General features: G+C 43.1%; 1 protein-coding gene across 2 annotated transcripts in view; it reads right to left on the bottom strand.

Moving 5' to 3' along the window:
• The window catches only part of KIAA1210 (KIAA1210 ortholog), a 47026-nt gene extending 34452 nt beyond the window's left edge, over positions 1-12574 (bottom strand). Inside the window, exons 1-4 of one of the 2 annotated variants that reach the window (XM_088833935.1) lie at positions 12514-12574; positions 6620-6755; positions 3362-3488; positions 2993-3118 (exon numbers count right to left, since the gene is read on the bottom strand). In XM_088833935.1, the coding sequence (XP_088690061.1) occupies positions 2993-3118; positions 3362-3488; positions 6620-6755; positions 12514-12574 (450 nt within the window). Of the gene's footprint in view, positions 1-2992; positions 3119-3361; positions 3489-6586; positions 6756-12513 lie in introns of both variants that reach the window. The other variant, XM_088833934.1, reaches the window with a different exon arrangement.
• Between the last annotated feature and the right edge of the window lie 9617 nt (positions 12575-22191).

Raw genomic sequence — 22191 nt, forward strand, 5'->3', positions numbered from 1 at the left:
ATCTCCTACTTCCTTGTCTTCACTTCTAGTACCTACTCAAACCAAAGACTGGGTTCACCCTCTGGGTTGCTGCACACTTTTGCCAATTCCAAAGACAGAAACTTCAAATAGCTTCCTTGCTCAAAACCAGAATCCTGGTGTTATCTCCTACTGATGCCAACTAGAAATCTTATTTGAGTCCAATCTTTGTTTTGATTTTGGTCTTGTCTTTGGAAGTCCAGATCTTGGGGAGGTGAGTCTTTGGGTTATGTTCTGGGCTTGGCATCCAGGCTACAATCTTTATTTCTAGCATTCTCTCTGTCCAGAAATTGTCTGGATGGAATCTTGACTGTGTTGGTTGCTTATCTTAAGCCTGTTGAGACTGATTTTCTGGCAATTTTAGAAAATCTACACAACTATTCCTGGTTAGAACCGGATGACTAGTTTTCTGAAGGGGATAAAAATTGTTCATTTGGTTTACCTTGAGCTTCAGCAGACTGATTTGGTTGATTCCAGTTAGGAGTTCATGTTATACTTGAATTTGTGACACTGGCCCCTGCCATGATCCTCTTGATGTGTATCAGAACCCCTGATTTTATCTTTAACAAATACTGGCTAAGCATGTACAGTGTGCCACACCCATTTTAGGCACTGGGTCTACAGCAATAAACAAAATAAAATCCTTGTTGACATGGAGCTGACATGCTTGATTCTGTCATAGGCTCCACTCCTGCTCAGGACAGATGGGTGTCAAACTCTCAAAGCCAAAGCAAAGGGGCCACATTGAGTTTCTGCCTGTGGGGTACTCCTGGCCAATGTCTAAGGTGCCCTCTTATGACTACTAGGCCCCACTGGGGGCTCTTAAGAACAGACCTTGGGGATTAACAATCCCAAAGCACAATGCTAATAATAATCACTGGCAGCTAACTTTTACGGAAGGCTTTACTTGGCTTTTGTTGTTCACTCACTAAGTTATGTCTGACTCTTTGCAACCCCATGGAATGCAGCACACCAACCTTCCCTGTCCTTCACTATCACCTGGAGTTTGCTCAGAGTCATGTCCATTGAGCCCATGATGCCATCCAACCATCTCATTCTCTGTTGCCCTCTTCTCCTCCTGCCCTCAATCTTTCCCAGCATCAGGGTCTTTGCCAATGAGTTGGCTCTTCGCATCAGGTAGCCAAAGTATTGGAGCTTCAGCTTCAGTATCAGTCCTTCCAATGAATATTCAGGGTTGATTTCCTTTAGGATTCACTGGTTTGATCTCCTTGCAGTCCAAGGGACTCTCAAGAGTCTTCTCTAGCATGACAGTTCAAAAGTATCAATTCTTCGGCTCTCAGCCTTCTTTACAGTCCAACTCTCACAATCCATACATGATTACTGGAAAAACCATAACTTTGACTAGACAGACTTTTGTCAGCAAAGTGATATCTCTGCTTTTTAATACACTGTCTAGGTTTGTCATAGCTTTCCTTCAAAGGAGCAAGCATCTTTTAATTTCATGGCTGTAGTTACTGTCCACAGTGATTTGGGAGCCCAAGGAAATAAAGTCTGTCACTGTTTCCATTTTTTCCCCTAGCAGTATGTGAACTGAGAACTTCCAGAGGTTCAAGCTGGATTTAGTAATGGCAGAGGAACCAGAGATAAATTGCCAACATCCATTGGATCATAGAAAAAAAGCAAGAGAATTCCAGAAAGACATCTACTTCTGCTTCACTGAATACTCAAAAGCCTTTGACTGTGTGGATCACAACAAACTGTGGAAAATTCTTAAAGAAATGGAAATACCAAACCTCCTTACCTGTCTCCTGAGAAACCTGTATGAAGGTTAAGAAGCAATAGTTAGAACTGGACATGGAACAACAGGCTGGTTCCAAACTGGGAACAATACGTCAAGGCTGCATATTGTCACCCTGCTTATTTAACTTATATGCAGAGTACACAGTGTGAAATTCCAGGCTATTGAAGTCTAGCTTGAAGGATTTTGAGCATGGCCTTGCTAGCATGTGAAATGAGTGCAATTGTGTGGTAGTTTGAACCTTCTTTGGCATTGCCCTTCTTTGGAATTGGAATGCAAACTGACCTTTTCCAGTCCTATGGCCACTGCTGAGTTGTCCAAATTTGCTGGCATAATGAGTGCAACACTTTCACATTATCATCTTTTAGGATTTGAAATAGCTCAACTGGAATTCTATCACCTCCACTAGCTTTGTTCATAGCAACGCTTCCTAAGGCCCACTTGACTTCACACTCCAGGATATCTATCTATCTTTAGGTGATAGATGGTAACGCCAATGTGTTTACCATCGTGGTTACCTAAGACCTTGTTTGTACAGTTCTTCTGTGTATTCTTGCCACCTCTTCTTAATATCTTCTGCTTCTGTTAGGTCCATACAATTTCTGTCCTTTATTGTCCTTTATCTGCCCATCTTTGTATGAAATATTTCCTTGGTATCTCTAATTTCTTGAAGAGATCTCTAGTCTTTCCCATTCTATTGTTTTCCTCTATTTCTTTGCATTGACCACGAGGAACGCTTTCTTATCTCTCCTTGCTATTCTCTGGAACTCTGCATTTAGATGGATATATCTTTCCCTTCCTCCCTTACCTTTCACTTCTCTTCTTTTCTCAGCTATTTGTGAGGTCTCCTCAGATAATGGAGACTAAAGATGTACCCTCCTTCCTGTTGAGGCAGGGCCAGAGAATTTCAACATCTTAGAGACTGGGCTAATGTAAAGACTATAGGTTGGAGGTCAACACATCTGAGTCAGAGTTCCAAGGCTACCACTAACTATATGGTCAGCTGGAACAATTTCTTTAATCTCTCTGAGTCTTTATTCAATCCTCACAGGCAACCCCTTGAACTAGATATTTATTTTATACCCATTATAGATGAAGAAGGGAAGGCTCAGAAAGATTAAGTAATCAGCCCAAAGTCACAGGGCTAATAAATAGTAGAGCAGGGATTCAAGCATAGGTCTGCCTGTTTGACTTTGAACAATTCTACTTTATTACCTCGGTGGTCTTAGAGTCTGCAACACGGAATTCACTTATGGTTGCACGTCTTGGCACAGTTCCAAACATAGCTTCATGCGGGCTACCAGTCCCAGCTCTAGGCAGAGTACTAAAAACATGAGATCTCTGTGGAAAAAAGAAAAAACATGGGGGGTTGGAATGCCTGCATATTAATGTCACCATTATAATACTCAGAGTATTTTTGGTGTGCATAAAGAGAAGTGAATATGGTGATCCTGGCCAATACTGTGTGTCAGGCACTAGGGAAGCACATCATATACTTAGATATTCTCTCATTCAGTGTTTACAATGGTGGGAGTGGAATCAAGAGTAGTCCAAGTATCCGCTGATGCTCAAGTTCACTATTACCTGCAAAGGTCTGCGTCTTGGAATCTCTGGAGAAGGGTATAGCTTCCTTTCTGATCTTTCAGGGTCAGGCTCCAACACAAAGATGCTGTCATGAGACAGGGCTCTGCTTCCCATTCTTCTCTTGGCCCTGGCCAGGAAGGAAAAAGTCTTATGAAAGCAGCCAAGGGAACCAAAGATACATGTGTGTCTATACTATGGCCTACCACAGACACCTCAGAAGCATATGTGCTGACACACACAGTCTTCCATGAGATATTGAGTGAAAAAAATAAATAATATGGTCCCATTTAATACATATACATATATGACATGGGCTTCCTAGGTGGCGCTAGTGGTAAAGAGCTCGCCTGCCAGTTCAGGAGACACAAGAGACTCCGGTTCGATCCTTGGATTGGCAAGATCCCCTGAAGGAGGGCATGGCAACCCACTCCAGTATTCTTGCCTGGAGAATCCTATGGACAGAGGAGCCTGGCAGGCTACAGTCCATGGGGTCACAAAGAGTCAAACATGAATGAAGTGACTGAGCACACATATATTACATATATATATATATAGTTTGTGATCATAGAGAAAAGTCTAGAAGGATATCCACCGAATTGTTAGCATTCCTCTGAGGAATGGAACTGGGAATAGCAGGAGTACTTTCATTTTATACTTTACGTACTTCTGCATAATTTTAATGTTTTCAAATGATCCACACATATTTTTTTATTTAATAGCTTTACTGAGATATAGCTTACATACCATATAATTCACCACTGAAAGTATACAGTTCAGCAGTGACAACACTGTGGAAGGGGAAGGAAGACCCTGAGTCTTGCTATTATTAAAGTGACAGTTATAAAAGATCTTCCTTCTTCCACCCCACCCTCTGGATTTTAGTAGAGCTAATCTTAGTCTTCCTTATACCTATATGACTGAGTGACTGAACTGACTGAGACCTATAAGGCAATGGTCTATAATGTAAGGTTTGTGAGGCATGAAGCAAACCCCTCGGTACAAAACCATCTACCTCCCTAGTAAAGCTATCTGAAATTCCTCACATTCAATGCACTCATTAAGGTCCGTTTTAATGAGACTTCTGTGCTGTTAGTAGGCAGTATAACACATTTGCTAACTGCCTTATTAGTTCAGTTCAGTTCAGTCGCTCAGTTTTTTCCTACTCTTTGTGACCCCATGGACTGCAGCATTCCAGGCTTCCTTGTCCATCACCAACTCCTGGAGCTTGCTCAAATTCATGTCCATTGAGTCTGTGATATCATCCAAACATCTCATCCTCTGTCTTCCCCTTCTCCTCCTGCCCTCAATCTTTCCCAGCATCATGGTCTTTTCCAATGAGTCAGCTCTTTTGAAAAGACCCTGATGCTGGGAAATATTGAAGGCGGGAGGAGAAGGGGGCGACACAGGATGAGATGGTTGGAATGCATCACCAATATAATGGACATGAGTTTGAGTAAACTCCAGGAGTTGGTGATGGATAGGGAGGCCTGGCGTGCTGCAGTCCATGGGGTCGGAAAGAGTCGGACATGACTGAGTGACAGAAATGAACTGAACTGACTCTGCATATAAGTTAAGTAAGCAGAGTGACAATATACAGTCTTAATGTACTCTTTTCCCAATTTTGAACCAATCCATTGTTCCATGTCTGGTTCTAACTGTTGCTTTTTGACATGCGTACAGATTTCTCAGGAGGCAGGTAAGGTGATCTGGTATTCCCATCTCGAAGAATCTTCCACAGTTTGTTGTTATCCACACAGTCAAAGACTTTCGTGTAGTCGATAAAGCAGAAGTAGATGTTTTCCTGGTACTCTTGCTTTTCCTATGATCCAGCCAATGTTGGCAATTTGATCTCTGGTTCCTCTGCCTTTGCTAAATACAGCTTGAACATCTGGAAGTTCTCAGTTCACATACTGCTGAAACCTAGCTTGGAGAATTTTGAGCATTACTTTGCTAGCGTATGAGATGAGTGCAATTGTGTGGTAGTTTGAACATTCTTTGGCATTGCCTTTCTTTGGGATTGGAATGAAAACTGACCTTTTCCAGTCTTGTGGCCACTGCTAAGCTTTCCAAATTTGCTGGCATATTGGGTGCAGCACTTTCACAGAATCATCTTTTAGGATCTGAAATAGCTCAACTGGAACTCCATCACCTCTACTAGCTTTCACTCAGTTCAGTTCAGTTCAGTCGCTCAGTCGTGTCCGACTCTCCACGACCCCATGAATCACAGCATGTCAGGCCTCCCTGTCCATCACCAACTCCTGGAGTTCACTCAAACTCATGTCCACAGAGTCGGTGACGCCATCCAGCCATCTCATTCTCTGTCGTCCCCGTCTCCTCCCGCCCCCAACCTTTCCCAGAAGCTAAGCCTTGAGGCAATGGATAGCAGGACATTTGAGTTCTGTTGGGATTTCAGATAAGTCTGGGGTTTAAGGCCAGGGGAACAGGCCCAAGTGGAACTCCATAGAGGGGAATTCAATTGATCCAGAAAGAGCTGGGGGGTACTAAGCATCCAGATTTTCCACATTTCTAAGATGTGGAATTTGGGGCTTCAAAGATGAAAATCTGAGTAGGAATGGCAGTGGTAGCTGAGAAACGGTCTTCCCCATACTTTATATGATCAGTTATAGCATTTCCCCCAGTCTCTTGGGATGGAGGGAGAAATAGACTTGGGTTCCTTGCTTGCTTGTTGTTGTTTTTAATTAACACTGATTTCATCCTTATGTCCCAACCCAGCTAGATGGCTTCACCATCTAAGATTTTTATCACACATTATGAGATCTGGAGTCTGAGGACTGGGCAAGCAAATTAGATCAAGCTTCCAAAATGATGGAGACTATCCTTCCCTTATGAAACAGAGGCCATCAGCTCCTCTCTAGTGGTAGGCTCCACATCTCAAGTGCTTGTAGCTGTGACACAGCAGGATTGCCCTGATCTACCCACACCCTCTCACCCAGTGCTCTTAGGGGAGTGGGATATGCATTTCGTATGCCCCATCCAACCCAGTGAACTGTGAAGCCCAGACAGAAAGAATATATCTATGAGCACAGGGGAAACCCCCCAGTATGTGGCTGCATTGTCAATGGCTGCAGACCCACCTCCCACAGGCAGGGCGACCAAGAGCCCCTGGGGACCAAAGGCCAGTGCTGATTCAGCTGCCAAAGGAGGACCTGGATGTAGCTCCCTGCCCTTTGCCTTGTCCCCAGCCCCCACTCCTCCTGAGCTTACCCTGGCTTGGTTTGTTGACCTTCTTGAACTGACTTCAGAGAAGAGATGTCAATACTGCTGCTGGACAAGCTTGGTTTGAGCCGTCTCCCTCTCTGGACATCTTTGGGCTCTTTCTTCTTCTTCTTGCCAAAGAAGCTCTTGAAGCTTTTAAATCTGGATTTCTTTTTTCCTGGAAGTTAGAAATGCAAGTGAGGCAGAGTGTGATGGTGGAAGGGAAGACAGGAGAGGAAATGGCTTTCGTGATGGGAATAAGGAGTAGGATCCCAAAGGCTCTGTGGGTCCTAGCTTTCACACCAGTGCCCCTGGCATCGTTCATCTGCTTTGTTCTCTTCTTAGGAACTCACCAGCAAAGTATTGAGTTTCTGGTGAAAGCAGAAGCTCAGGCCCCAGCCTGTGGCCCCTGGGCAGCCTCTATTCAGGCTCAACTCATCCTGCATTCACTTGCCTCTCAATTTCAGCTATTAACACACACCTCTTTCCTGGCCCTAAGAAGTTCATTCATACGCAGCAACTTTTGAGCCAACATAAGCACTTGGTACCCTGATCACTGGAGTCTTCGTGATCCAGCTGGGAAGCCAAGCTTCCACATGTGACAGATACTTCAGGACCTTTGGAAATCCATGTGGGGGCTGGTATTGCCCAACCTGTGTGCTTCAAGGATGCAGACCCAAAGAACAAGTGCAGGGGGTTGGTGTGGTCATGGAAGATGTCTTCTAAGAAGGGCTTTAAGAGGAAGGGAGAGGGGCGGGAATTGGGAAGAAAGGGGTGCTTGGCAAAGAAGTACCCTGTGCAAAAGGTGTGACAACATCACCAAAGAATATTGCAAGGGAGGGTGTGTGGGTGTGCATGTATGTGTGGGTGTATTATGTGCACTGTTCCTCAATTATTGCTGATTGGTTCAGATTACCTACAGGGCTGCTGCCCTCGGCACATGCAGATAATTGAAAGTTTGTTCTGCTGCTGCTGCTGCTGCTAAGTCGCTTCAGTCGTGTCTGACTCTGTGCGACCCCATAGACAGCAGCCCACCAAGCTCCCCCGTCCGTGGGATTCTCCAGGCAAGAACACTGGAGTGGGTTGCCATTTCCTTCTCCAGCGCATGAAAGTGAAAAGTGAAAGTGAAGTCGCTCAGTCATGTCCGATTCTTAGCAATCCCATGGACTGCAGCCTACCAGGTTCCTCCCCCCATGGGATTTTTCCAGGCAAGAGTACTGGAGTGGGGTGCCATTGCCTTCTCCGAAAGTGAGGAATCTGAGCTTTCAATGCTCCTTAGGCTCTGTCTGGGTTTTCTTGAGTTTCCTAATAAGCACATGTATCTTTCTCCCAGCTCAGAAGAGGGGAACGGGAGGGGAGTTTGTGCTGCATTCATCTGTGAGAAGGAACCTGCTGTTACTGCTTCACATGCAGTAATTTACCAACTCAGGGGTCTCATTCCAATTCCCAACAGACTGGTCTCTGGAAGCCAACAAGACTGTTATAAGATAGGCTTAGTGGTGTGATGGAAAACACCACCAGAAAGTAAGAAAACTCTGGAATCCTGAGCTTGGTTTGGCTCTGCTATCGATTAGCTCTGTAACCTCAGGTAATTCACTCAGCCTCTCTGGGGCTCAGCTGGAAAATGAGGGGATCATGCTAATCAGTGTCCCCCAAAGTATGTTCAGAGGGATGCTTATAGGTCTGTTGCATGAAAAGGGGGGTCTGTAGTCTAGTCAATCTGGAAAACACTGATTAAACACAGTTTAGGGGTCTGTGTTCCAACGAAATTTTCTGAAACTTCAACATGCCTATGTGGATGGTGAAGTGCCAAGAAACTGAGTAACAATGTTGTCTCCCTAATGCATGTATGTACAACATCTAGCAAAACACAATTAAGCAATTGCTGAAGTAGGGCTCCTTCTAGTGTTGAAATACTATGGCCTGTCTGTGTACTGATTACTCCTGGGCCTGCCTAGTCTAGAACCTTAAGAAATGTTTCTAAACCTCAGGGCCTGCCTCAAGTCCAATTTTCCACCATCACTACAATTCATGCTCCTCTTTGCACACTTAAAACTTGACTGTTGGCACCACATGTTTTGCATCTGAATATTCTCTAGTTTGTGCATTCATTCATTCATTCAACTATTCAGTACATTTATTAAGGTCAAGCACTTACTATGTTTTGTGTATCAATGAGAAAGGAATAAGATATGGTTCTATGTCTTAGCTACTGTCCCGCACCTCAGGGCTGTAGGCAGGCCCTCATTAGCATCCTTTTTAGCAACTAGCACAATGCAAACACACTGTGACACTCCAGAGACAACTGAATCCACTGAGGGGTGCAGAAAACCAACATAGCTTGTCACATCCCTTCCTTAAATTGAGATCACTGTGCAGAACCATTCTTAAGCATCCTATCATTTAAATACTGGCCCTTATCAGGATTGATATAAATTGTAAATAATGTAGTAAAGAGTTTGGCATAGGATCTGGCATGTAGTAAATGCTAATAAATGAGCTAGAATTAAGGAATCAATAGTTGTCTATTAAGACCAGATTCAATTCTATCTGTAAAACTGATCTATCAATTCTAACCATCTAACCATCTATAGATAAAGAGAAGCACCATTGGGGCAATGAAGAAAGATGGCAGTATGTATGCTTGATAATCGTTGCTTAAGTAACTTCAGTTCTGAATGGTCTGAGGAATCTCTCATTTACTAGGATATACCTACATAGGGTCATGGTTAGGATAAATTTGGCAAGTGTACCTTGAGACAGACAGAATAAAGCATGAAGACGCATTACGAAATATATATTTTCCCAAGTTCCCTCCTTTAATTTTTTAAGGAAAAAAATTAAATGAATTTCTAGGATAATGAATTATTTAAAATGATGTTTGACCTCATAGAACTACTGTGAGGATTCAACGTGAAAGTGCTGAAAAGTATACAGGACAGAGTAGATTGGCTCTAAAATAATCTGTATTTTTGCTCCCCAGGTTTCTTAATCTTCCCACCCCCTAAGGATTTCTAAAATCCATGAAATAGGAAGATTTTTATGTAAAATCCTGATTACTATACTCTGTTAATGATTATACTCAGTTTTTTACTGGGATATATTTACCAATTAGATCTCAAGGCAAATGCCCTTATCTGTAGTATTTGCCTACTTCTGTGGTGTAAATACTCCCATTGTGGTCAGTTTCAAGCTAGTAATATGACATTTAGGAAGAGACATGCACAGCCTCTCAAGTCAGCATGAGCCAGCTCCAACAGACTACTAAATAATTCCTGCCCAGTGATAAAGAACTGGGCAGTGCCACCTCACAAACAGGAAGGAGCCTTTGTAGGCACTGCCATTTTTCAAACAGAAGGAATGGGATTTACTGATTCTTGATAGGCAGATCTCCTTCTGGCCTTCTGAAATGAGAACAACTTTCTGCTCAGTGTTGGGAACTATAATGGTTATTGTCCTTCTTGCTTAGAAATCCCAGAAGGGAAGGCAGATGGGCACAGCTAGAGGATTTCAAGTTGCAAACCTGCTTCTTACATACCAGCAAAGAGAGACAGGAGAGAATCAGCAGGTGGTAGCTAGATCCATGACACAATCTATAAATACTTAATAACTGAATAAAAACACTTCCAATAAACTTTTCAGGCTGTAAAACTGAGTGTACCAAACATAATGGTACAAAACTTCATAATTTGTACAAATCAAATTATGCTTTAACACATTTTTATGTTCCTAAATTAACCAAACGACTAATGACTTAAGAACTATGCTGCTGCTGCTAAGTCGCTTCAGTCACGACTGACTGTGCGACCCCATAGACGGCAGCCCACCAGGCTCCCCCATCCCTGGGATTCTCCAGGCAAGAACACTGGAGTGGGTTGCCATTTCCTTCTCCAAGGCATGAAAGTGAAAAGTGAAAGTAAAAGTCGTGTCCGACTCATAGTGACCTCATGGACTGTAGCCTACCAGGCTCCTCCATCCATGGAAGTTCCCAGGCAAGAGTACTGGAGTGGGGCGCCATTGCCTTCTCCGTAAGAACTATAACAGGTGTTAAAAATTAAGTATGCACACATTCCAATTTCCCTCCAATCTTCCATTTTGGCAAAAACAGCTTATTTTCCCATGAGGATGTAAAATATTGGTTGGCCATAAAGCTCATTTGGGTTTATGAACTTTTTGACCAACCCAATTCCCTGGGTGGGGAAGATCCCCTGCAGAAAGAAATGGCAACCCATTCCAGTATTCTTGCCTGGGAAATCCCATAGACAGGAGCCTAGTATGCTATAGTCCATGGGGTCGCAAAGAGTTGGACATGACTTAGTGACCAAACAACAACAACACTTATGTAGGTCACCTATACACTGGGTAACTTACTCCCCTACAAGGCACAGCAGTGATGGTCAGTGAGCTGACAGCTCTCTGGATTTCTCCTGTAACAAAGCCATTGACCTCCCTGTCCAAGTCCAAGGACTACATATTCCCAAACAGGCAGTAGCTTTCAACATCCCCATCCACTGAGGGCCAGCAGTATGTCACATGCCAGGAAACAGCCCATGGAAGCCATCCCCCGACCTTCCCCCAGAGTAAAAAAACACAACTCCAATGAAGAAATTATTGCTTCGGGTTGTGTATTACTTATCTACCATGCACACAGGCAGCCCTTCTGAGTTGAACTTAATGAGCTTTCAAAATGCAAGGCACATAATGGTGACCTTGTTCTCTTGCATTGCTTCTTGGAAAGAAAACTCTTCTAATTAGCCTTTCTTCCCCTCAACTTCCCAACAGCCACTGTATTCTCTGTCTGGCAATGACTCATACTACAAATGAACACAAATGTTTGGTTTCTTAAAAAGGATTGTGGATAGAGAAAGGGTATTTCCTTACCTCCACTCTTCATCAAGATGCACTGCATTGCCATCTTTTTTGGTAGACATCTGTCTAGCTTGTATCCAAAAAGATAGGTCAATTCATTTGGTTGTTGGGGCTGCCTTGGTGAGGAGGCCTATCATTCATTTATTTATTCATTCATTTCTTAAAAACTTTTGAGTGTCTAATCAGGCTCTCTGAGGCCCAATACTGAACAATGCTGACACAGAGATGAAGACCCAAGCCCTGCCCTCAGGGATCTGTGCACCATGTTCAGCATCCCCCTACTCACTTCATTAGTGAAGTCAGGCCTCTGGGAAGCCACAAGAAGGTTCCCTGCTCTCTGTCTTTCCAGACCAAGTCTTCTGCCCCACGTACTACTAAGAAAACTCAGCAATCATTGAAGAACAACCCAGTGAACTGTTCAATGCAGTTGTCTTTAAATTCAATGTCTCACCTTATATCTTAGGGTTCCCCCCTTCCCCCCACATTTTTTTTCAGTGTCAGTAAAACTTATCATTGTTTAGTGACCTTTGCCTATTACCCCATTCATGTTCTCCTATCACTCACAGGTGACTCATAGTTTATAATTTAAATGGATACATGTCTAAGTAGGTTTTGCAAAAGAAATTTTTGTAAATTGTTCCCATTTAATAGAAGCCTATGGTGGTGTCTTTTGTTACTATACCCGCTTTACACCTCAAAATTACAAATTTATCTGTTGGTTAAATCTGGATTACTATCTAAGGCAAAACCTCAATTGAACCTCTCAGATCATGGCCTGTTCTGATTTCTTTCTCTGATTAAGCAGAAATACTTCTCTTGCCTTAGTAAACAGAACCTGGTAACCATCTTCAAGGAAGACTGCAAGGTCTAGACAAAACATTTTAGACTATCAGAGATTGAGATGAAAGAGAAGAGCTTAGAAGATGGAAAAGTAAATATTGACTGAGTCTATTGTCATTAGAAATTTGATATTAACTTGTCTTCTTGTGATTTGATTCTTTCTTCTAGGGGTTAAACATACTAAACAAATCTAGTTCTAGTTATCAAGATTCTATTGGGTTACTTACCCTCATCACTTGTCTCCAGAACTTCCACACTGCCAGAAACTTCACTTAGTGATTCAGCCATAATTGGTTCACTAAAATAAAATATAGAGCAAGAAACCAAAATAAAAAATCATTTGACATCCAGTATATTACACAATCATTTAACCCGACTCCTTATCCTCCAGTTAGATTCTTGAACTATGCAAGAAAAGATATATAAAGGGAATTGCCATTAGAGAGAACTATTCTTCCTTTAAAAAAGACAATGATTCCATTTACATGAAATGTACAAGATAGGTAAACACAGAAAATGTTTTGCTTAGGGCTAGAGGTGTTTTTTTGAGTGACAGAGTACAGAATTCCTTTTTGAGGTGATAACAATATTCTAAAATTAATTGTGATAGTCACAAAAATCTTTGGGTTTTAAAAAATTTTATTTATTTGGCTCCAAAGGGTCTTAGTTGTGGCACCCGGGATCCTTGTTGTGGTGTGAGGGTTCTCTAGTTGTGACTCAAAGGTTAGTTGCTCTGTGGCATGTGGAATCTTAGTTCCCCAACCAAGGATCAAACCTGAAACCCTGCATTGGAAGGCAGATTCTTAAACACCAGGGAAGTCTCCAAATCTTTGAATATACTAAAAAGCACTGAACTGTATACTTTATTTTTTTATTTAATAAATGGTACAAAGCACAATGCCAAAAACATTAACAGTTAAAATTTCACCAAATGAAAAAATACTATAGAATACACAGTTGTAAAAAGCTACATTAAGTTATTTTACAACTGCCTCAGGCTGCAAAAAGAAAAAAAAAACCCAATGCCATACCTAAGTTATCCCTCTCTCAAAATACACTTTATACTTTAAACTGTATACTTTAAAAGAGTGAATTGTATCATGTATGAATTATAGCTCAGTAAGGCTATTACTAGAGAAGGCAATGACACCCCACTCCAGTACTCCTGCCTGGAAAATCCCATGGACAGAGGAGCCTGCTGGGCTGCAGTCCATGGGGTCACTAAGAGTCAGACACGACTGAGCGACTTCACTTTCACTTTTCACTTTCATGCATTGGAGAAGGAAATGGCAACCCACTCCAGTGTTCTTGCCTGGAGAATCCCAGGGATGGGGGAGCCTGGTGGGCTGCCGTCTATGGGGTCACACAGAGTCGGACATGACTGAAGTGACTTAGCAGCAGTAGCAGCAAGGCTATTACTGGGACTTCCCTGGCATTTCCCTGGTGGCTCAGATGGTAAAGCATCTGCTTACAATGTGGGAGACCCGGGTTCAATCCCTGGGTTGGAAAGATCTCCTGGAGAAGGAAATGGCAACCCACTCCAGTACTCTTGCCTGGTAGGCTACAGTCCATGGGGTCACAAAGAGTCGGACATGACTGAGCGACTTAAGCTCCAAGCTCCCTGACAGTTCAGTGGTTAAGACTCCATGCTTCCAACGCAGGGGGAGCCTGGTAGGCTACAGTCCATGGGGTCACAAAGAGTCGGACATGACTGAGCAACTTAAGCTCCAAGCTCCCTGACAGTTCAGTGGTTAAGACTCCATGCTTCCAACGCAGGAGGTGCAAGTTTGATCCCTGGTGAAGAAACTAAGATCCCACATGCCATGCAGCTCAGCCAAGAATAAATATATAAATAAAGCTGTTACCAAAAAAGAAAAGACAAATATACAAAACCTGATCTATTGCTTTGTGTGTGGGCCCATTAGATTTGGAGGCCTTTTACTATTCATGGGTGTACCCAGGCAGACAGAATTGTATTGATAAGCTATAAAGAAAAAATTGAGATACCCGACTACATAAAAATGTTAAACTTTTGGCCAAAAAAAAGTAGAGTCAGCAAAAGAATAACAAACTAGGAAGTAATACTTACAGCAAATATAGACTTCGGGGTCGATTTTCTCAATTGTCAAGACTGCATATAAATAGATAAAAGACAAACAACTAGATATAAAATGGGGCAAATGATACAACAGGAAGTTTATCAAAAAAGAAATACATAAAGAAAGGCTCAGTCCTACTCATAATTAAAGAAATGTAAAAAAAAATATCAAGTGAACATTTTCACCTATCAGATTGTCAAGAAGTTTTAATTTTGATGTTCTATGCTGACAAAGCTGGGAAAAATAGACATGTTCATACATTATGGAGTGTAAATTGCTCTCTGAATAAGCAATTTCAAAGTATCAAAATAAAAAATATACATACCTTTCGATACAGTAACATCACAACTGGAACTTTACCCTGTAGCTATACTCACACTTGCACACAAAAATATGCATGAAAGAATGTTTCTTACAGCATTGTTTTAAGTAGACCCAAATGAGAAATAGCCACAGTGACCATCAAAAGGATAATTCTCCCTTGACTCTGATTCTATGTCATCGGAGAATTATCTGTCCCTGGCCTCCTTTCCATTAGTGCAGATAATCAACTGAGAGTCTACTGTACATTTTCTGTTTTTTTAGGCAAGTCTCAAATTTGTTATTTAAAGAAATGATGCATAATACATAGCAATAATTTCAACAAGCTTTTTTTAAAAAAAATTAGCCTCTGTAGACTCAAAAGCACAAGGAATTACTTACATATTTAAAAATAATACTCTGAAATTTCATATTATTTTTCATCTTCTGTACTGTTTTTGCTATCAAGATATAGGTATTCCTATATAATGCTTTGGCCTTCCTGAGTGACTCAGTGGTAAAGAACCTGCCTGCCAATGCAGGAGACCTAGTTTCGAACCCTGGGTAGGCACAGGTGAAGGAAATGGCAACTCACCCAGTATTCTTACCTGGAGAATTCCACGGACAGAGGACCCTGGAGGGCTATAGTCCATGGGGTTAAAAAGAGTTAGACACGACTTAGCAACTAAAACAACAACAATATAATGCTTTAGACTTTTTTCCTGTATGTTAACCTCAATCATAATACCATACATTTTCCATTCATTCTAGCCAAAGCTAGAGATGATACATCTAGGGAAGCATGTCAGTTGATAATTGCACTTTTTAAATTATGCTGACATTTTTAATGGGAGTTGGTGTATGGAGGGGAAGGGTTCTGATCAGAACCATAACGCAGAGAAAGGATGCTATATTCACATGCAGCAGGAGCACTGTGGAGAGGCAGGCAGGGACTTATCACAGCTCCTTGTCATAGCTCCCCTCGGGGTCTTGATTCAAGTACCAACAAGTTGAATTAAGTAGGTTCTGGATTCCCTCTCCCTACAGCCTGGATCTGTTCTGCTTCCAGAAATAGTCAAGCCACCATTGCTGTTTCACGGATGGGCTCCAGGCACAGCCTGCACTGCCCTCTAGCCATAAGCTCTGATGTTTCTCTGGAGCTAGAGAGGGGTGACCACAGGCTCTGAGGTGAAGGCGAACTTGAGAGGTCACCCACTGAGAGTGACTGAGGCCTTGGCAAGCAAAAGTTTCCAAACCACATGGAAAGCTGACAGGGTCCTGGTATCAAAATGACTTGAGACTCTCTCACTGAGAAGTCCCATGGTTCCCCACGGGTGTGTGTTCTTTCTCACTGCAATGAATAATAAAACCAGCTTGTTCAATGGCAGATGTGTTCCAGGTGGGCTTTGACTGAAAGGTATTGACACTTTATTCAAGTCCCTCAAACTCTATGATCCAATATCACAATTCTGCCTGAAGATGACAACCCCAGATCCACACAGTACTCACTAATTATGACACAAACAACACACACACACACACACACACACACACACACATACAAGTTCCATCTGGAGATCTGTAAGGAGCAAAGGGATAGAGAAATTCAGAAGCCCCTCAGAAATTCAACAGAATAGGAGAATTCCTTAGGCCAGGAACAATTCACATCACTGGTGAGTCCCTGTGACATCTTAATAAACATGGCAGTACCCTTTCCCCTGCCACTAAGAAAGGTTTCTTAGACACTTGGGAAATAAACTATCTCTGAGCTTTAAAGAAGCCCATGGAAAAGGATCCCATTTTCCAAAATACCAGGCCACAGCAAGCTAACATTGCTTTTGACCCACCACTGTCAGGGGTAGAAGAAGGAAGGGGAAGGATAGCCAAAAAGAAAAAGATGAAAGATAAAGGGAAAACAAAGAAAGAAGGCATCCTGCCGGCATCTGTATTCCTAGAGCTCTAAGAAAATCATTTGATCTAAATAACCTTTGAGTTTCAACTGTCTCAAATTCTTTCTGACATACTTGCCTTATTTCCCCAACTGAGGGCCCTGAGGACAGTACCACCATCAGCAGAGTTGTCTCCCCTTCCAAACCAACAAACCAACAACCACAACCAAACACATGAACCTCCTCTAGATTTGAAATCCTCTTCCTGTTACCACCCATTTCTCTGCATTTCTTTAAAGCCAAACTTCAAAGAGCTCTCTTAACTTACCACTCTTACGTCTTCACTTCTGTGCTCTCTCCAACCAGCTTTCCAAATCCAACTACTTCCAAACCACTGCAGTAAAACTGCTCGTGTTCAATCCAACTGTCTGCTACTTGCCCTGCTTTCCCAGCAGCATCTGACACTCCTTCTTTGTTGAATAATTTTATCACTTGCTTTTCTGAACATCACATCATACTCCCTTCATTTTCCTCCTACCTCATTGGCTATTCCTTCTCACCCCCCTTGTCTGTATCTTCCTCCTTTCCCTGGATGTGAAATGTTGTAGCATTTGAGGGCTCTGCCCTTGGCCCTTTTCTTTATCTACAGTGATTTTCTAGACCAGCACCATCACATGGAAACGTTAACAGGAGTCACAATTGCAAGCCACAGAGGTAATTTAAAATTTTCTAGTAGCCACATTTTAAAAAGCAAGAAGAAACAGGTGAAGTTAATCTTAATAATGTAGTTTATTTAACTTAGTAGAAGCAAAGTCTTATCATTTCAACACGTAATCATTACAAAAATAACATCAGTGAGGTATTTTATGTTCTTTTTTTAATATACTGTCTTTGAAATCCAGCTTGTATTTTACATGTCTAGCACTTCTCAATTTGGGCTGGCCACATTTCAAATGTTCAGTAGTCCCATGGGGCTACTGACTACCATATTCTGTGTGCTAAACCATTTCAGTTGTGTCTGACTCTTTGTGACTCCATGGGCTGTAGCCCGCCAGGCTCCTCTGTGCATGGGATTCCCCAGGCAAGAATCCTGGAGTGGGCTGCCATTTCCTTCATCATCCATATTCTAGATTTTCTCATTCACACTTTATCAATACTATCTAGACACTAGAATCCAAAACTTCTGTCTCTAGACTGAGCCTCATCCCTGAACTCCACATTCCTATAGCATCTGTGTAGCCAACATTTCCGGGGACTTCCCAGTGACACTAGTGGTAAATAACCTGCCGGCCAATGCAGGAGACAGAAGAGACATGGGTTCGATCCCTGGGTGGGGAAGATGCCCTGGAGGAGGGCATGGCAACCCACTCCAGTATTCTTGCCTGGAGAATCCTATAGACAAAAAAGCATGGTGGACTGCCGTCTAGGGTGTCGGACAGAGTTGGAGATGACCAAAGTGACTAAGTGCGCATGCATGCAGCCAACATTTCCACCTAACAGTGTGTATCAGATGATTGGGTCCCCTCACACTCACTCCTCCTGGGTTTTATGTGCTCTGGTCCCACAACCATTCCCCTCTTGACCACCAATCCTGCTACCCTCCTACTTTCTTCCTCTGCTCTAGCCTCACTGGCCTTCGTGCTAATCCCCAGCACGCCCAGCCTCTTTCAATCACAGGGTCTTTGATTTGCTGCTCCCTCTGCCCGGAGGGCTCTTTCCCTGGATAGTTGCATGAATGCTTCCTTTATAGAAGTCAAGTCAGCTCCGAGGTTACCTCTCAGACAGAACCTCTGTGATCATTCTAGTTAAAGCCTTTAGTCTCTCTCTGTCACTTTATCCTTTGCTCACATCTTATACTGGTCATCACTATCTGAAATTATATTCTATATTAATTTAGTACAATGTCTTATCTGTCTCCTCTACTAGAATGTAAATTCCATTAGGGCAGGGGCCTTGTCCATTTTGTTCATCACTGGATCTCCCAGCACCTGGAATGTACCTGGTACATATATAAAGTGAAAGTGTTAGTTGCTAAGTTGTATCTGACTCTTTGCAGCCCCATGGACTGTAGCCCGCCAGACTCCTCTGTCTATGGAATTCTCCAGGCAAGAATACTGGAGTGGGTTGCCACGCCCTCCTCCAGGGGATCTTCCCGACCCAGGTATTGAACCTGGGTCTCCTGCATCACAGGCAGATATATAAGGCACTTGATTAATATTTGTGGAGTGAATGCCTAGATTCAATAAAAGGAGAAGTAACAAAAGAACGATCTTTGTGGTAAGAAGTTTCTTAGAAGTCGAGGCATGCTACAGGAGGCAAAGGAAGACTTGTCCTGGGAGAAGAACCTTCTTACTCACTAGCTTAGCAGCTCCCAGCAAGGCAGACCCCGCCACTAGGTTATCCACCTGCACAGAACCAAGCTCTTTTGTCCTTGTCACAGAGACTCCACTCCCAGGTGTCCCAGGCACGAGACGCCTATGTGTGGAGCCCCACTCAGCCAGGCGAGGCCCGGGTCCTCCTAGATGAAATTTCAGGGAAACACAGTCTGCCTCATCCTCCTTTCCAGCCACACCATAGGCAAAACTTCTTTCAATTTTCCCCAGGCTGACCTTATTAACCAGAGCTTTGTTACCCCAGTATCTCTTCAGAGAGGAGGAAAGGCTGTATTTATTTTTTTAATTTATTTCTTCTGACTGTGCTGCGCAGCATGCAGGAGCTTAGTTCCCTGAACTGGGATCAAACCCATGTCCCCACAGTGGAAGCGTAGAGTCTTAACCACTGGACCGCCAGGGGGGTCCCAGACTGTATTACTTTCATGTTTCTCATTATGGCTAATAGAAGTTTAAAGTGAATTGGTTCCTTAATTATACTGGTGCTCTTTAACGGTGGCCTTGGCACTGCTTCCGGGCTGGTGTATAGTTTTATTTATGACATTTAGCAAAAATTGCTGTCACCTCAGTGCTATCTCAATCTGACCATGAGCTTAGACGAGTTCACCCCCTTCCTGTTGCCTGTAGGATCACAGCCAAGATCTTAACACTCAAAGCTCTCAGTTAGCAGGTGCTCACCACCCACTCTGCTCTCCAGCAGTCTACCCCCACTCGCACCCTCATGATCTGGTCTCCCCGAATCACTCGTCATTGCCTGAACACACCGTGTTCTTTTGCATTGTCTGTGCTCCACACAAGCTGTTCACTTGGCCCGGAACACTGCCTCCCTTGGCCCTGCATCCTTGAAATCTTACACATTCTTCAAAATCCAACTCAAAGATACTGCCCTCACCCCACGCCCTTGCCCCTCTGCCCCCGCCCCTTGCCCCTTGGACGTGTCTGTCATAGTTGATATCCCCTTGAAGACAGGGACCCCATTTCACTTATCTGGAGATTCCCAGCACCTAGCACCCTAGTGGCTCAGATGGTAAAGAGTCTGCCTGCAATGTGGGAGACCTGGGTTTGATCCCTGGGTTGGGAAGATCCCCTGGAGAAGGAAATGGCAATCCACTCCAGTATTCTTGCCTGGAAAATCCCATGGACGGAGGAGCCTGGCGGGCTACAATCCATGGAGTTACAAAGAGTTGGACACGACTGACCAACTAACACAGCACCTAGCATGATACCAGGCTCATGAAGGTACCCACTGTGTGTCTTTATGGATGGATGAGTGCAGGAGTTAGGGGAGGGGGGATGTAGTGACAAAAAGGAATCAGGGAGAAATTACTTTCTTGCTTAAACATATGGAGACAACTTGAGATACACTCGCAGCAAAAGAACCCTCTACATGAAGTCCCATGAAAAAGCTGACAAACGGAGTAAGGAAAAAGGAGATAATGTATGTTTTTATCCAGCAAAGGATAAGAGGCCTTCAGAACCACTTCCAGAGAGCATAAAGTCCTGTAATAATGGTCATCAGGAAGCCTGACCTAGCAGAAACAGAAACTTTCATTGTGAGTCATTATTTAAATACAGCCTTGCTCTCTCTAGGCCAGCCCTAGATGCTGAAACCCAAGAACAGCCTTTTCCTTTTCAAACTATCTGACTTAAAAGCTGAACAAGGGCTCTGGGGAGGTGAGTGGAGGAGAGAAAAAACAAGTAAAACGGCCTGTCTTCCAAGGTTGTTGAAATGTTTTAACCACAGCCTGGTCATGTTTAAGGATTCAGTAGACTTTGCTAGACAGCTTTGCTGCCTTCCCAGAGTAGGGAATGCTAATGAGAAGCAGCTGGCCTCATTTAAAAAAATTGATAGATTAAAATATTTTTCATAGAGTCTGTGGTAGGCAGAATTCTACAATGATTCCCAAGGTTGTTGCCTCCTGGTTTGCATGCCTTATAAATCCCCGCCCCTTGAGTGTGGGTGGACCTGGCCTAATCATGTGATCTCTTTTAAAAGTGCATCTATGCATGGAGAATGGACTTTTGGACACAGTGGAAGATGGAGAGGGTAGGCGAATTGAGAAATTAGCATTGACATATATACACTATTATGTGTGCTGGAGAAGACTCTTAAGAGTCCCCTAGACAGCAAGGAGATCCAACCAGTCCATCCTAAAGGAGATCAGTCCTGAATATTCATTGGAAGGACTGATGCTGAAGCTGAAGCTCCAATACTTTGGCCACCTGATGCGAAGAACTGACTCATTGGAAAAGACCCTGATGCTGGGAAAGATTGAGGGAAGGAGAAGAAGGGGATGACAGAGATGGTTGGATGGCATCACCAACTCAATGGACATGAGTTTAAGCAAACTCCAGGAGAAAGTGAAGGACAAGGAAGCCTGGCGTGTTGCAGTCCCTGGGGTCACAAAGAGCTGGACACAACTTAGTGACTGAACAACAACAATGTGTAAAATAGATAGCTAGAGGGAAGTTACTGTGTAGCACACGGAGCCCAGCCTCATGCTCCATGATGACCTAGAGGTGGGGGATGGGATAGGAGGGGGAAGGGAGGCTCAAGAAGGAGAGGATATATGTATAATTATGACTGATTTGCATTGTTATATGGCAGAAACCAACACAACATTGTAAAGCAATTTTCCTCCAATTAAAAAACAGTGGGTCTATGGATGTGATCATAAAAGTTGACTAGTGTTTCAGTAGTCTTGCCTGGAAAATCCCATGGACAGAGGAGCCTGGTAGGCTGCAGTCCATGGAGTCACTAAGAGTCGGATACGACTGAGTGACTTCACTTTCGCTTTTCACTTTCATGCATTGGAGAAGGAAATGGCAACCCACTCCAGGGTTCTTGCCTGGAGAATCCCAGGGAGAGCGGAGCCTGGTGGGCTTCCGTCTATGGGGTCTCACAGAGTCAGACACGACTGAAGTGACTTAGCAGCAGCAGTGTTTCCATATTTCATTTTCTAGATCTCAGTCCTTCACCCCAAAGGTACAACTAAAAAGGTTTTCATATTTCACACAAAAGTCTTAGATCGTCAATAAGACATTGGCTTGCTCAATATTTTGATGTTAATCTTTATTTTTAGGTAGTTTGGAAGAAACAGTACCAAAGTCATTGGTCATCAATGGACCCTCTAAACTGGGATTTAGCCAGAAACAAGCCTTACAAACAATGTTTGAATGGCTATTTTATCAGTTCCCCTGAGGATCATAAGAAGTTAATTCTTTTT

The sequence above is a fragment of the Moschus berezovskii genome, chromosome X (assembly GCF_049115385.1).
Source record: "Moschus berezovskii isolate FMDL1 chromosome X, NW_MosBer_1.0, whole genome shotgun sequence".
In the NCBI taxonomy this organism is placed as follows: Eukaryota; Metazoa; Chordata; class Mammalia; order Artiodactyla; family Moschidae; genus Moschus; species Moschus berezovskii.